Source organism: Anopheles darlingi, chromosome 3 (genome assembly GCF_943734745.1).
Source record: "Anopheles darlingi chromosome 3, idAnoDarlMG_H_01, whole genome shotgun sequence".
Taxonomy (NCBI): domain Eukaryota; kingdom Metazoa; phylum Arthropoda; class Insecta; order Diptera; family Culicidae; genus Anopheles; species Anopheles darlingi.
This window is the reverse complement of record NC_064875.1, coordinates 48,706,184-48,722,041: the sequence shown is the minus strand read 5'-3', so window position 1 is coordinate 48,722,041 and position 15,858 is coordinate 48,706,184. Positions and strand designations below refer to the sequence as shown.

Here is a 15,858-nt window from a genome sequence, read left to right as displayed (position 1 = left end):
ATGTCTCAAACCGAAGCGCTCATATAATCGATATTATATTCTGAGTGAATTTTCAATAACTAGCATTGTAGAAATTAAATAAATATTGTTTATTTTCCAAAATCGGAACATAATGTTAAATTGCAATCATGTAATCTCAAATTTATCTGTTAAGAACTTCACCTACCCGTGGACGTAGATTTAAGAAGTTTCTTAGATTTAAAAATTAGATTTGACAATGCTCCTCATAATAACATTGACCAGATGATGTAAGAGCTGTCAACAAAATTCCCAAAAATAAGTGATCTAATATGTGTTAAATAAAGATGGTTTCAAATATGGCGAGCCGATGTACGAAGTTGAATAGAGATAAAGAGGAACAAGAAGAAGATCGATCACTGGCTTTTTATTATTTTTCTCATGTTTTTGGATAACTGCCGAAAAGTTTATGGATAAGTATTTATTCACACTAATGGAATATCGTTGGGACGGTGGATAAACATTCACATCCTCAGCGAACAGAAGAATTGGTGCTTTATGCTGGGTTAGTCACTTTTCCTATGAAATGTACTACTCCATCCTTTGACAACAAAGCATATATAAAAGGGTGATCTGCCATGAACATCGAAGGTCCGGATATTCTAAAAGTTTCTATTGCTAGAGAAGGTAAATAAACAAAAAAAAATGGTTGAACTGTAATCGTTTGCATTCTATGCTCTTATGAACATAGGTCAGGTTGCTACCGGCCATGTCCAAACATTGATATGCCTAGACCAACCGCTAAAGCTGATCGCCATCGGTTTTTCACTCACCCGTAGCTGCTGCTGCCTCAGTACCCTCCTCATGGACCTCGATAAAGGCTTTATGGATCGCCTTCGAAATTTTCAGAGGTTCGTTTGACTCCAGCAAATCAGGAAACTCTGCTGCATTACTGAACATTCGACCCATGCCAAGCTGCAAAGAGTGAGCATTTATAGTCAACATTTCAATAACGAAGTGCCGAATTCGACGAATATGACTTACCGTTGTTAAAACATCTTCAAGCTCAAGAGAGAATTCGATTTTGAATTTCGGGAGATATACTTCCAGTTCACCCTTCCACAGTTGGTTCCGTAGCTCGACTAGGTTAAGATTAGGAAGTATCTCTTCCAACGCTGCCAATCCATTGCGTTCGATGGGCAACAACACCAACATCGTCGCGTCACTGCCACTGTAGCTAAGCTCCAGAGCGGAGAACCTTTTGTCCCAAAAGTCTTTGTATGCAAATTCCTCCCTAACGAACATCATCGGAATGTCTTGTGACTTTGTATCACTGATCCAAAATTGCATCGGGCGGGTGTTGGTCGCGTTGAACTGATACTTCCATGTGCCTTTAAAATGTACTGCATTGACTAACACCATACGGGTAAACTCATCCAGCATATCGGGTGCGATAAGATCCTTGATTTTGTTGCTCGTCTGCTTTTCCACCCAATTGTTGATCGTTTTTGCAGCTGCTTCGTTCTGCGCAAAATTAAGCTCATGGACCTCCGACTGGAAGCTGCCAGTGGCCACATCATGGAAGGATCGTTTAACATTGTATCCTTCTTTCACGTACAACGTGTTCGCTACGGCGATAGAACTATCATTTGCCAACTGCCTCATGAGTCGTCCGTACCAATCGGCAACCTGCTCTTTGCGATCGGCCTTTCCATAACGCAATCCACCAAACATTTCTTCAGCCGTTAATCCGCCAGCGCCCATCGCGGCCAGTGACAGCGAAGCGGCGATTGAAAACGGAGAAAGCACCACATTTTCTCCCCCCGCTTGAGCGCTCACTTGCTGCAATACCAAAAGAATAATAACTCACTGATTTAAGAATACTCGCAGAAGACTCACTTTGTACAACTGGATTGCGAAATCGTTAGACTGCTGCAGAAGCTCGACGTCACTGGAACCGGCCAGCCCCGGGAGATTCCGATTCCCTATCTCGCGTTGATAAGTTTCACTAAACACTAACATGGTCGTTAAAAGTGCAAACGTTCTTCGTACAGCGGAACTCATGGTGACCATAGTGGAGGCTGCTAACGACTGCTTCAAGATGCACGATCGATCAGGGAATTTATAGGGAGAGGTGATTCATCTCGGAGAAGATTATGTGGCCTTTCCTGAACAGCCCAACAGGCCTCACAAATACATTATTAAACGATGAGCTATAGATTAGCCAAACCATATCATAAAGAACGCGTGAATGTGGCGTTCACAGTGGCTAATGTTTGGAAATGTTTTCGTTTGAGGATTCGGGAATGTCCGTCTGGAAAATAATCAGTAAACATGAGCGAAAGTTTTCTTTGCACGTGATGTTTCCATCGCTGTATACTAGCCGTGCGATGGCCAATGGTTATCTACAATGTTTTATCAAATATTAAGCAGGATCGTTGTAATTCTGCGTGGACTTTACATTTGTAATTCAAAACCTGCAAACGTGGTGCTGTTGTTCGAATCACTTTGATCTTTTCTGAAATTAAGAACGCTAATACTAAATCATAACATAACTCTAATATGTCGAATCGATCGTCCTGAAAGATCTTCTATCGCAGTATGTATAAACACCGGGTTTTGCACAATTGCCACATAGTTTATTGATCAGTATTCGTTCACACAAATGGATTGGCACGACGACAGTTAAGAAGCATTCATATTCATTGGTGAGCATAAGAAGCGGAACTTTACGCTGGGTTCGTCACTTTTCCTAAGAAATAAACACCCTTGTCCTGTGACAACAACGCATATATAAATGGGTGATCTGCCTTAAATTGAATTACTGATGGTGCCTTGGCAGTGCGAAATTTCGCACTAAATGCTAAAGAAAGAGAAAATAGAAAAAGTTAAATTGGTTTAAAAGCAATATTCATTATGCAATAAACTTAAAAGCGCAGAACTCGTAGTTCCTGTTGATCGATTTATAAAATTGATTGTCAGCTTCTTTTCACTCACCAGTAGCTGCTGCTGCCTCGGTACCTTCTTCATTCACTTCGATAAAAGCTTTATGGATGGCCTTCGAAATCTTCAGAGGTTCGTTTGATTCCAGCAAATCAGGAAACTCAGCTGCATTACTGAACATCCGGCCCATGCCAAGCTGCAAAAAGTGAACATTTATGTCAACATTTCAATAACGATGTGCCGAATAACGATGCTAACTTACCGTTTTTAAAACATCTTCAAGCTCAAGAGAGAATTCGATTTTGAATTTGGGGAGATATACTTCCACTTCACTTCTCCACAGTTGTTTCCGTAGCTCGATTAGGTTAAGACTCGGAAGTATTTCCTCCAGCGCCGCTAATCCATTGCGTTCGTTGGGCAACAACACCATCATCGATGTGTCACTGCCACTGTAGCTTAACTGCAGAGCGGAGAACCCTTTGTCCCTAATGATTTTGTATCCAAATCTTCCCTTAATGTACATCATCGGAATGTCTTGTGACTTTGCATCACTGATCCAAAATGGCATCGGTCGGGTGTTAGTTACGTTGAACTGATACTTCCATGTGCCTTTAAAATGTACCGCATTGACTAGCACCATACGGGTAAACTCATCCAGCATATCGGGTGCGATAAGATCCTTGATTTTGTTGCTCGTCTGCTTTTCCACCCAATTGTTGATCGTTTTTGCAGCTGCTTCGTTCTGCGCAAAATTAAGCTCATGGACCTCCGACTGGAAGCTGCCAGTGGCCACATCATGGAAGGATCGTTTAACATTGTATCCTTCTTTCACGTACAACGTGTTCGCTACGGCGATAGAACTATCATTTGCCAACTGCCTCATGAGTCGTCCGTACCAATCGGCAACCTGCTCTTTGCGATCGGCCTTTCCATAACGCAATCCACCAAACATTTCTTCGGCCGTCAATCCGCCAGCTCCCATCGCGACCAGTGACAGCGAAGCGGCGATTGAAAACGGAGAAATCACCACATTTCCACCCCCCGCTTGTGCGCTCACTTGCTGCAATACCAAAAGAATAATAACTCACTGATTTAAGAATACTCGCAGAAGACTCACTTTGTACAAGTGGATTGCGAAATCGTTAGACTGCTGCAGAAGCTCGGCGTCACTGGAACCGGCCAATCCCTGGAGATTATCATCCTCTATCTCGTGTTGATAACTTTCACCAAACACTAACACGATTGCTAGAAGCGTAAACGTTCTTCGAAGAGCGGAACCCATGGCGAGCATGGCAAAGACGATTTTCAACTGTTTCAAGGTGCGCGATCGCTCATGGAATTTATAGGAGGAGATAATGTAACTGTTCCTGCAAAAAGCTATCAGGCGCTACAAATACATGGTGAAACGTTGAGCTCAAGGTCAACCGAAATACTTCTTCAAGATCGCATCACTGGGACACTCATACGGATCCATGCTTGAGAATTATTTTGATAGAGGGAATGTTGGTTTCTATTTCATGCGGTACGGCTTCATACGTCGTTTCGATGGTTGTGTGCGCGAGTCTTTATACAATATTGTATTGAACAAGATAGAGGCCCTGATTACAGAGCTTAAATGTGTATTGCAATTTCTGAAACCCTTACAATGGACGGCCAGAAAGTCTCGCGCAGAGTTAAAGGATTCGATGCGATTTAAAGGAGCAATATGCAAAAAAATCTTCTTTGTACTTAATATTTTGCTCCTTAGCTTTATACTGGGTTTAATGAGAATGAGTACTATTCTCAAAACGTATTAGCCGTGGCCACACGGGGCGAAAACTCTAGCGCAAACGAAAAAATTAATGCCAAAACGGTTTCGCTTAACCCTTACACGCTGTCAAACTTTTATACGTCCGCGGACTTTTTCGCTGAACCCTTGACGCTATCGAACGCTTTATTTACGAAAATGTAGGTTCTTTTCGTATTGTTTTTGCATTTTTAATATAAATATAACAGCAACAGCAACAAAATCGTTAAAAACTGCAAAATTTATTCGGAAATCAACTTCAGCGGCCAAAACACAGATGAAAACAATACGTTTGACATTTCGGCATAAATTTTCGGGGTTTTACCCCTGCCACACGAAGCGAAAACATTTTGGCATTAATGTGCAAATTTGCGCGCAAATTTTCGCCCCGTGTGGCCACGGCTATTTTCACTTTTAGGTGCCAAAAATACGTACCTGTTATGAGTGCTTCTCCTACAGCTCTGATTACTGCTAAAACATTGTAGAAGCCTTTAGGGAATGGAATATTTGTGTTTTTGTTGAGATAAAAAAGAACTCGCTTCTCAGCAGTAATCATTAGTGTAATGGTTTTGGTTTATTAGTTGCATCATTTTACTCCCCAATTATACATGTTGCCGTTTTTCCACTGAATCGTTTGCCTATCGTTAGACTGCCAGACGACAGGTGCGAAGAGTTTCGTTCCGAAATTACGATTGATATGTACATAAATACAGTAAAAGCATGTTTACACCCATGCAACCCGTTCTCACATAGGAACTGTGTGCATTTTGAGGACTTTTTTTTTAACTCCGACGTGCTTCCGACGTTCCTTCCGAAGATCCAGCCAGCGACGTGGTGACTGCGCTACTGCTAGTACTGCTACTGCTGCCACTGCAGGCCGTCGACTCTGGTGCGTTCGAGATCGATTGTGGTGTGGAGAGAAGTGCCGTAAGTGTAGCGTGCGAGGAACTTAAGGAAGAGAAGCGTGAACGAGTGGGCCCGCTGGCCACACCGGACGACGCGATGGCCGGTGTTTTTGGAGACTCGAACGTTCCGGCCGTGGTTCGCTGCTGCCGTTCGGTCAGCTCCTTGAGTAGCTTTTGAATTTTTGCGTAAATCAACTCCGTCACCTTAAAACCCTGCAGACCAACCGCAGAAGGTCCGCTGCTGGTCGATGGTTCGAAGGCGTTTCGTTCAATTAGCTTCCGCACATCATCCAGCGCTAGCAGAAAGAAGCGACCATTTTTGTTCAATGGTGTAACCTGCCGTTGTTGCAGCAACCAGTCCCGATCCTGGGCATCGGGGCAGTAACGGAGCACCTCGGGATGCCGATTGGCCAGCCGTTCCCGGAAATCCGGAACACCCAGGGCTCGGGCTGCCTTGAAGTCCAGTATGAAGAGGCTTTCCGGGGTAATGACAGTGGCCGGTACGGTAACAGCCGATGTCGATGAGGGAGCCCGGAACGATGTACTAATGCTGCTGTTGCTGTTGCTGTTGTTGTTGCTGCTGCTACTAGTGCTGTTGCTGGAGGACGATACACTGCTCGTTGTGACAGTCCCACTCTGCTGCATCTGCGATGCTGTCGTGGCCGGCGGATACTGGACATGGGGATAGATTGGTCCGTGCAGAAAGTACTGTCGCTTGAAGAGATCCGGTTGATTCGGTTCCGGAAGCTTTCGTTTCAGTGCTTGATGAAGCAAACTGGTGGCCACACTCAAACCACTACTGCCACCACCACTGCCCACGACTGCCGGTGCATTGTCGGTGCTGGAATCCGAATCACTCAGCTCCATGCCGGGTGTGTTGGCTCGCGAAAGCGAATTCCCAGCCGGTGACGAAAGCTGACTGGCACCGTACTGTGCCTTGGAGGCTTCGAGCAGCGTACAGAATACACTCTTCAGTGCCTCGTCCGAAATGGCACCCTCACCGAGGTTCTCCTTTATGTTACGGATCGCTGGTACGAAGTACGTTTGCTGAAATCGTCGAACGATCGTGTCAATCTCCCGATCGAAGTGGTACTGTATGTTGGCGCGCAGCAGCTCCAACGATTTGATGGCCGCATCGTTGGCCGTTTGGCTCATGAACGACCGTCCGGTGCTGTAGCGTTGCTTCAGTGCGTCCAGTGTTGCCTCACCCGAGAGCATATTTTTGTGAAGCTTCTGTGAACGGAATGGAAACGCGAGAAAATCAATATCCGACACTGTCCGGGATGGTGAGTTAAGAATCGCCATTCACCTGTCGCATTCCCTGGCTTGAGGAGCCAAGTGTTGTGTTGTTGTGGTGCGTGCTAGTGCCTCCACTGCCAGAGGAGGTTTCATTCTCCAGCGCATCGGACACACTTGTTGCTGCCGTTGACTGGTTTGTGGCCGCTGGTGGTGAGGCTGTCGTTACCGTTGTGCCAGTGGTTGTGGAGGCCGCAACGGTGGCAGTGTTGGCACTGTGCGAAGCTTGCTGTTGGTTACGCCAAACGCGCTGAATGACCATGATGATTTTTGTGAAGGAACACGATACCGCCGTCTGCTGCCGCTGTGATTCTACAGGATTTCACTAAAGCTGGGTGCAGGGAAGGTTGGGATGATGAGGAAAGGGGGCTGAAGATGTGCTAAACACTACACTACGGTGGGGGATTGTTGGAAGCCTGGTGCCACCTATTGGTTTTGTGTTGGCGTGTGTCAAATGATACTTCCAGTGATAACACAGGTAAACAAACAGAGAATCCAACATCCTCTGGCGAGGACGAAAAGGACATGCGCGGAAGGGATGAGCTGACGGCGAACGAGTCTGCAGAAGCTCCATAGAAAGCAATAAAACCTTGTGAATTCCAGGTCACAACACAGTTCTTACGCCTCATAGAAATATAGTGAAGGTAATATCATTAACCAGCAAAGAGTGGAGTGCGCTGAAAGCATAAAAGAAAAGCATTTTCCAATTTATCGGTTACAGTTTCAAATTCAAAAAATACTCCTGAAAGTATGCAATGTAGAAGGGGTAACCCCAGGAAACCAGGCTGCATACAATTCTACACTGGACTCCCGAACCCGTACAGTATAAACTCATTGTCCTTCTCTTCTCGTTTTTGTTTTGCTTCGAACAGCTGTTGCACAAAAAAGTGAATTTTTAAAGTTTTCCAGTTCCAGTTCTTTTAATGTCTCTCTAAAACTGTCTAGAAACCCTATCTAAAAACAAGAAAAATGTCCTCGGAAGTGTTCAAAAATCAATACAAAAACCAGGGTCGAAACGAGGCGGTACTGCAACAGGAAAGGCGCGAACGTTTGCTGGAAGAACAGCGGAACGCCCGGCAACATGAGTTCGATTCTGGCCGGTGCGGTTTGCTCGAAGAAATTGAAAACCATGCCCCCGATGATCCGGGAGATGCTGAGACGGAAATTATGGAATGCCAGTCGGGAAACCAGCCAAATGCAAGCCAGCGTCGACGCCGGATGTCCTGTCGATCGAAGCTGTACGCTAAAAAGTTACAACTTTCCGAGTGGATGTACGAGCGACCGGAAGATCTCGAGAACTGGTACATCGTGCGGTGTCCGGTTGGGCAACGGTGTCTCTTGGTGATCCGGAACAAGCTGGCCGTTGCGTACGACAAACGAGGCCAATCGATCGCCACCGTCCGTACCAACATACACGTTCAGCACATGCGAGGCACGATCGTCCTGGATTGTGTGCTTGCTCCGAACCATATCTTTTACATTCTCGATGTGCTCGTTTACCAGCAGCTGGAGTTGGTGCAGTGCGAGTGTCAGTTTCGGTTCTCCTGGATTGCCAACAAATTCGTCGAAGATGAGCTGAACGAACGATTCAACGCCAAAAGTACCCTCAAGAAGAACCGGCTCGAGCTGAAGCTTCTGCGGCACTACGATTGTGCGCCACTGGACAATCTGGCCGTGTGCCTGTCCCACTATCCGCCGTTCGACGACGATGGTACACGGTTGGATGGGTTTCTGTTTTACCACAAAGAATCTCACTACGTCTACGGAAAAACCCCTCTAGTCACGTGGCTGTTCCCGTTCATGCTTTCCGATGTGCTGCAACTGCCGGTCGGTTTGGTACACCAAGGGTACGATGAGCAAAAACCCGCCACTTACGATGGAAACTACTCGCAGTACATAGCCGAGTTTGAGAAACAGAGGAAGTTTCAGCGTAAAAAGAAACAGCACAAGCAAAGAAAACCCGAGGATACGATGGACACGACGAACGTTAGCGTAGAACTCGACCCTAACGATGATGCTTTATGGGAGGCAATGGAAATGGCACCACTCGATTCCGACGATGAGGATCTGCATTCGTCCAATTTGCCAGAGCTTGCGGACTAAGTTACTACCTTGATTTTGATAACTTACATTAGTGCCATCAGCTAATGCTAGATTGTCCTTTTTATGTTTCAGTATACATGTCCACTCGCTAACAGTGACCAATGAATTAACGATTATTGAAATGGACGTAGGTCTACGAACCTGAACCGTTTGTTATCCGTCCCTTACGTGAACCGAGTTTTTTATGTTTTTTTTTTTCAATAAATTATAAAAACCGTTTAAAAACACACAAACCAAGTATGATTGCTTCCCGGATTCAAACAAATGAACTAACGTTTTGTTCGCATTCTATGGAAAACACCTTCCATACAGTTTTATTAAAAATATAACAGTCGCCCATGTAACAGGGACCCACCGTCTCTCAGTTGAACACATTGCCCATCGGTTTAGGTGGATCACGAGCAAACGCTCTTGCACGCGCTTCTTATCAATAAACAGTTGTGCGTGTTCACATTGCAGATAAATTAAAACATTTTGAATGAAATGTACACTAAGTAAAAAGCAAAAGTATCTCCACGCTTAAGACGAGATAGGGTCGTTGTAGGCATCCCCCAAAAGGAGAGAAAATTGAAATGAGGTAAAAAAGGGGAAAAGGCTGTATTCCCTTATCATCGCAATTGGCCTTTTGTCCCGTGCCCAACACCGGTGATGTCAAGATGCATGTTCAGTAACCAACCGGCTTTGTCGCTCATCGCTGCATCGTCACGTGAATACGATCTTTCAGTTTTTTGCTGTATCCGTCGCCTGTTGGTTCGTGGAGTCAATTCTCTTGCGCTGTGCCTTCGACAGCATCACGTAAAAGTATCCCTTCAGACACTTGCGTATGTGCACGAGAAAACAGGTGTCCATGAATAGCCGCAAGGGACCATTCTTCCGCTGATCCTCTGGCAACCGCAGCTCGATCACCCCGTCAACCACAGCCAACTCGACGGGAGTCTTGAAACGGAGAGCATGGTTACGGTCCCAGCGTTGCTTGGATATGTCGATCTCTTGCTTGAGCTCCGCTTCGTTGGTGATCTTGATGCGTTTACGAGCGATAAACACTTGCCGCTCGCAGGTCATAATGAATCGTTTGTTGTGCGGGCAAGCCAGATCACCATCACCTTCCGCTTCCGCCGCCTCTTTAACGGTATCCTTTTCATCCGGTTGTTTTTCATCAGGCTTTTTCTCATCCGGCCTTTTCTCACCCTGCTGAGGCTCCTCCTCAACCGGATCGAGCTCAACCATGAACAGCTTCCGCAGGATGTCCACCATAAACTCGAGCACACTAGCGCTCCACAGCTGCCGAATCCGTGGTTCCGTGATGACGGTCTTACGCTCCGGATCGCGCGTCAACAGTATCTGCTTCACGACGAACAGCTCGTTCTCCAGTGGCGGGAAGCGCCACGTTTGTCCGGGAGCTTTGGGTGCATCTTTCCCCGCTGTACCATTCGTTTCACTCTTCTTCCCCGCTTGAGCTCCGTTTTCTTGCTTGCTGGTCGGTTTCGGTTTCGGTTTCGCTTTCGTATACTGTTTCGTATCGGTGAACAGGGCTTCGAGTAGTTTCGCGAAACTTGCCTCTCGGTGCTTGGTGCAAACATCATACCCATGCTGTAGACTGAGGCGAAACTGTTCGAACCGTTTATCCGTCACCATCACCCGTGCCACGTTCAGGTTCAGTTCGAACGGATCTTGAATGGTGATCCACGGACCCGTCATGAGCGGCGTGTATCCGTCGACTTCGCACGCTCGATAATACTTGGCCAGTTCGCGGATGTTTTTCTTCTCCAGTTCCTGCAGCGAACACAGCCTTCCTACGAATGGAGAGATGAGATTGCGAGAAAACTCGAATTCGGAATAGTATCGAAAGAATCCGATAAGCAGATCCCGCAATGAGTTTTCGTTCCACGTTTTGTACGTGATCGCCTGTGGGTAGCCGAGATTCCACGGTCCATACTCGATGCGCGGGATGCCCTGTTGCATGTCCTCGACCGATGGAATAACGGGCAGTTTGCGTGTTTGCAGGTAGAAGATCAGCATCATCACCAGGCAGTAGGAGTTGAACTGCCGCTTCTCATCCAACACGTACGCACACTTGGACCAAAACTTGATGATCATGGCCAGGTGAAGTATGCGCGGATCGAACTGCATCACTGCCTTGATGAACTTGCTGTTATAGCAACCACGCGCATTGCTAAAGTTGATGTCACAGCAGCAGTTGGTACTCAGGTGGATGACTCGTAACAACGGCACCTTAGCCCCGGTAATCTTGACGATCTGCCCAAATAAACCCGTTTTGTCCATCCTCGAAGCGACCACATGGATCATCTTGATTTGGTCCTCGCGCTCTCGTTGCTCGTGCTGGTAGTGTATGTAGAAGTCGAGGTCACTGTCGCGCATAGCAAGTCCGGATTTCACGGAACCGAACTCGAAGATTTGGGCGGCATTGCTCGCGAACGACAGTACCCGCTGCAGGTCTCTCTTCACCAGCGCCAGCCCTAGCTCGATGTTGGCCTCCGACGGTTGCAGCTCGTCCAGAAACACCTGCATCTCATTGCCGGGTTCACATTCGCGAAGCGCCTTCACCAGTGGCTCCAGAAACTTGTTCACGGCCTCCCGCTTGTCGTCCTCCGCATCGGCGCCCCCCGCTCCGTTCAGCCCTTTGCTCTCCTTCTTGGTCATCGATAACCGCCGCTTGCGTCGTTTACGCCGTTCCTGTTTTGCCTGGTTCGATTCCTGTTGCTTCGTCGTCGTCGCCTGCCGCGATGAGCACGGCTGCTGCTGATCCGACATGCCTGCCTCGATTCTCGGTGCACGTTCCCCGGGGAAAAACGGCAAGCGCTGCGTGGCATGCACGAAACGAGCAGTGAGGAGTCCCCGATCACAATCGCTACGTAGAGCGGAACTTGCACGAAAATCGTGAAAGGAATTAGTGAGAAGAAATACTCGGATTTTACAAAATTTCCGACGATTTTCAATCGCGAGTTGGCTTTTTTTTTGGTGCTCCCCCTCCCCCTTCGTTGTGTTGTGAATTAGGAAACGTCAAATAATTCGTCAACACGCCGTAGATGGCGTTGCTTTCGGAAAGCAGAAGTATGAAAAGCGACGGTTTTTCCTACAAACTTCGTCGGGCTTTTTTATTTTCCAGGAAAAACTAGACCCCCTTCCTCCAGATGCTCGAGACGCAAAAATGCGAAACGCAACGATGACGATAAATGAGTGTACCAATTCGATGAAACCAATACCACCCCCAAAATAATTAGTGTAAATGCACTTCGGCCCACTTGTCGGTGGAATGCTGTGAAGAACATTTTACAGCCGGCTCTTGGCCAGGGCGGCCTGCAGGTTCTCACCGAGCTTGTTCATGAACGCGAACGTTTCCAAGTAGTCCTCGCGCTTCACATTGGCCATACCCTTGATGCAGATGGCCAAATCTTTGGTCATGAAGCCCGCCTCGATCGTGTCGATGCACACCTTCTCCAGCGTTTCGGCGAAGCGTTTCAGCTCATCATTGTTATCGAGCTTCGCACGGTGCAGCAGCCCACGGGTCCACGCGAAGATCGATGCAATCGGATTGGTCGACGTTTCCTTGCCCTGCTGATACTGGCGGTAGTGGCGCGTCACGGTACCGTGCGCTGCCTCCGATTCCACGGTCTTACCATCCGGGCACACCAACACGGATGTCATCAGACCGAGCGATCCGAAGCCCTGCGCCACCGTATCCGACTGTACATCGCCATCGTAGTTCTTGCAGGCCCACACGAATCCACCGTCAGCCTTCATGCAGTAAGCGACCATATCGTCGATCAACCGGTGCTCGTACCAGATACCGAGTGCGTCGAACTGGGTTTTGTAATCGCTTTCATAGATCTCCTGGAAGATGTCCTTGAACCGGCCATCGTACTTCTTCAGGATCGTGTTCTTGGTGCTCAGGTACAGCGGGAACTTGCGATCGATCGCCACCTTGAAGGAGGAGTGCGCAAAGTCGCGAATGGAATCATCGAGATTGTACATTCCCATCGCAACACCCGGGCTCTTGTACTCGTTGACCACGTACGTCACCGGATCGCTACCATCGGCCGGAGTAAACTTCATCTCCAGCTTGCCTGCTTTCGGTACCAGGAAGTCGGTCGCCTTGTACTGGTCACCGTGCGCGTGACGGCCGATGATGATCGGTTTCTCCCAGCCCGGAACCAGCCGCGGCACATTCTTACAGATGATGGCCTCACGGAACACGGTACCGCCAAGGATGTTACGGATCGTACCGTTCGGGGAACGCCACATTTGCTTCAGCTTGAACTCTTCCACGCGCGCCTCATCCGGCGTGATCGTGGCGCACTTGATACCCACGTTGAAGCGCTTGACCGCTTCGGCACACTCGACCGTCACCTTATCGTCGGTAGCGTCCCGGTTCTCCATGCCGAGATCGTACGTGTGCAGCTCAATGTCCAGGAACGGCAGGATCAGCTTCTCCTTGATCGAGTCCCAGATAATGCGCGTCATCTCGTCACCGAGAATGTCCACCACCGGACCGGCCTTGATTTTTCCTGCCATGCTGTAAATGCTGTAAGCAGATAACATTCGTTAGCCATAGGCCACAGTTCGGCGATTGATTAATGATGTCTTCTTCTCTACGATCTGTAGGTGTGCGATGGACACTTTAAGCCACTCGGAAATGGAATGTTTCAAGTAGCAAAAAATGATCCAAGCAAGTCTCTTTCGAATCAGGTTCTACAGAGCCGAGGGGTTTGAGTGGCCACCAATGTGTACTTCGTTTTAGCATTCACTTCTCTGACTCAGCAAGAATCTTGTCAAGCGCTGGGTGCGATGAAGTTATACGGTATCTCTGTCGTTCATACACGTATCCCGTGGTTTAAAACACAATACAGTTTCAATCAAATACTGCTTAAGATAAGCAACTACCAAAGAGTTTAACTGATAAGTTTTGTAACAACACCCCGTGCGGTCAGTCTGTAAAACAGGCCACAAGAACATCGAGGCAGATTGTTCCGATTCGCCACGATTGATGTCAAGTATACCGACAGCGTCACGCATAATGTTAAAACGCAATTGAAGGCCATTTGCAACACTTGTTGCCTACATCTAGCAGCCGGTCAGTCATTCGCGTTCTAAGCAAATCGATGAGCAGCGAAAAGAGTAACGCAAACAAGCAATCTCACAACGGAATATGCTAACCGGCTTTAGCCTTCATGAAAAAAAAGCCCTGGCCTAGAGAAGTGGATGGCGCAGTCTATCAGCGGCTACGGATGGTTTCGTCTGCCGTCTAAATTGATCCCGAAGAAGCCCCCCGCGACAATCCGTGTTACCAGCAGGGCGTACCAATCGCACTTTTATCGCTACCAGCTCACTATCCACGCACAGCACAGGTCCACAAGCTGATAAGCTAACGATGACGATGCTGAGATGTGCTGGAACCAGCTGCCCGGCTTTTGGAGACTTCTTTGCGGTTTCGTAGCGCCGCTGCTGTGCTGATAACGCAAAACGCGATTGTCACTCTTCTAATTGGCCAGAGAAATCATCTTCACGTAAAACCCCTCTAAAACAGACGAGATCATCCGGTGTTCGGCGTCTCTAGAGAGTGCTGCTACGTCACGCAAAGTGGCCAAGCCCACAAACGGTGCAAACGAGGGGGGAAGAGCGTCTAGGAAAAGAGAAAACCTGTTTCACATTCCGAACGGAACACACTTAGTTCGGAAGATCGGCTGTGAAATTCACGGAACCACGTTGCTAGGCAACGGTTTAAGGGATTGCTGAGGCCCTCAAACACTTTCCCTGTTACGTGACGATGACTGTCGCGCTTTCTAATACCGTGGGGCCCGTCTCCCGTCGCCTTTCCTGACCCTAAACTACCTGCTGGGAGGTGGGGGGGGGGGGGGAGGGGGGGCTCTTGAACCTTGACCGTGGATTCAGAGGGGAAGAGGAAGTTCTAGCCAGCACCAACACTTACCCCGGAATATATGCTGATTGAACCGGAAACGGGAGAGCTGCCCAGAGCTGGTAATGTTAATTAAGGGAATGTGACGAGCGCACGAACGGCCAACTTCGAAAACTCCAAGCGCTGGCACGAAGATACTTTGTAAAGTCCGTGCTCCGTGAAAGTGCAATCACCCGACTTCGTGTCTTTTCGTATTTTTTCGTATTTTCCGCAAGCGGCGCCGGCCGCGAAACACGCAAGCTTTTAGTCCGCATGAAACAGTCGAGTGTGTTTCGTATAAAGGTCGTTGCTTTATTCTACGCGACTAGCCATCGTGGCTCAGCTACATCTCCGGAAGGTACGGCGCCGCGATTTAAAACAGCTAAAAATACGGATTACGGACTGGATTATCGCTTCCAATTATTCTTTTTTTGTACTGCTTGTCGAGGTGCTGGCTTATGGTGGTCTAGGTCTAGTTGAGTCATCTGCCGCGTCGTCCTGTATTTCGGCGATCTCCATTCTGGGTAGAACTTGGGTAAACTTTAATGTAGATTAGAAAATAGTTCCTTGGAGGAACGTGGATCAGGAACAGGACTGGTATGCACAGACCCTTTAGACGATCTGTGATCCGGCTAACTGTACCTAAACCTGAAAACAGCAAGAGGCAATGAGATCCCAAAGAATGTTTGAATCTGGACATACAAAATAGGGTAAATCTTGGTATGCATGGTTTGAATTCGGTCAACACTTGTTCGTACAGCTTCCTTGCACGGACCTTAAAACTTCTGTTAATCATATTTGTCGTACTATGGTGTCGTTCGTCGTGAGTTTTTCCGATAGAATCACGCTAAGAGATCCCAGGATTGTTGACTCACTTCTCCCAGGATTGTTGACTTGTCAGATCCCAGGATTGTTGACTTGTCTGCAGAATCGGGGATATGCTGGAGATATGG

General features: G+C 47.6%; 6 protein-coding genes across 7 annotated transcripts; 1 reads left to right on the top strand and 5 right to left on the bottom strand.

Moving 5' to 3' along the window:
• Positions 1-235: 235 nt before the first annotated feature.
• LOC125956566 (antichymotrypsin-2-like) lies at positions 236-2,038 on the bottom strand. Its single transcript, XM_049688580.1, has 4 exons — positions 1,858-2,038; positions 1,003-1,800; positions 792-933; positions 236-636 (listed from the first exon to the last, which is right to left on the bottom strand). The coding sequence occupies exons 1-4, from the start codon at positions 2,029-2,031 to the stop codon at positions 515-517; spliced, it is 1,236 nt and encodes a 411-aa protein (XP_049544537.1). The 5' UTR covers positions 2,032-2,038; the 3' UTR covers positions 236-514.
• Positions 2,039-2,582: 544 nt separating this feature from the next.
• LOC125956563 (antichymotrypsin-2-like) lies at positions 2,583-4,200 on the bottom strand. The gene is made up of 4 exons (XM_049688576.1): positions 4,019-4,200; positions 3,164-3,961; positions 2,956-3,097; positions 2,583-2,821 (listed from the first exon to the last, which is right to left on the bottom strand). Exons 1-4 carry the CDS (start codon positions 4,190-4,192, stop codon positions 2,688-2,690), a joined length of 1,248 nt encoding a protein of 415 aa, XP_049544533.1. The 5' UTR covers positions 4,193-4,200; the 3' UTR covers positions 2,583-2,687.
• Positions 4,201-5,469: 1,269 nt separating this feature from the next.
• Positions 5,470-7,150, bottom strand: LOC125955564 (uncharacterized). The gene is made up of 3 exons (XM_049686700.1): positions 6,902-7,150; positions 6,266-6,825; positions 5,470-6,175 (listed from the first exon to the last, which is right to left on the bottom strand). The coding sequence occupies exons 1-3, from the start codon at positions 7,148-7,150 to the stop codon at positions 5,470-5,472; spliced, it is 1,515 nt and encodes a 504-aa protein (XP_049542657.1).
• Positions 7,151-7,778: 628 nt separating this feature from the next.
• LOC125956570 (snurportin-1) lies at positions 7,779-9,277 on the top strand. The gene is made up of 2 exons (XM_049688595.1): positions 7,779-8,991; positions 9,064-9,277. Exon 1 carries the CDS (start codon positions 7,858-7,860, stop codon positions 8,989-8,991), a length of 1,134 nt encoding a protein of 377 aa, XP_049544552.1. The 5' UTR covers positions 7,779-7,857; the 3' UTR covers positions 9,064-9,277.
• Positions 9,278-9,444: 167 nt separating this feature from the next.
• On the bottom strand, positions 9,445-11,978 carry LOC125956547 (uncharacterized). Its single transcript, XM_049688555.1, has one exon. The coding sequence runs from the start codon at positions 11,761-11,763 to the stop codon at positions 9,712-9,714; it is 2,052 nt and encodes a 683-aa protein (XP_049544512.1). The 5' UTR covers positions 11,764-11,978; the 3' UTR covers positions 9,445-9,711.
• Positions 11,979-12,100: 122 nt separating this feature from the next.
• Positions 12,101-15,112, bottom strand: LOC125956565 (isocitrate dehydrogenase [NADP] cytoplasmic). Of its 2 annotated transcripts, none has more exons than XM_049688578.1 (2): positions 14,939-15,112; positions 12,101-13,534 (listed from the first exon to the last, which is right to left on the bottom strand). In XM_049688578.1, the coding sequence occupies exon 2, from the start codon at positions 13,522-13,524 to the stop codon at positions 12,283-12,285; it is 1,242 nt and encodes a 413-aa protein (XP_049544535.1). In that variant the 5' UTR covers positions 13,525-13,534; positions 14,939-15,112; the 3' UTR covers positions 12,101-12,282. The 2 variants fall into 2 exon arrangements, with proteins under 2 accessions (XP_049544535.1, XP_049544536.1); XM_049688579.1 differs by lacking the exon at positions 14,939-15,112 and adding an exon at positions 14,311-14,455.
• Positions 15,113-15,858: the final 746 nt, after the last annotated feature.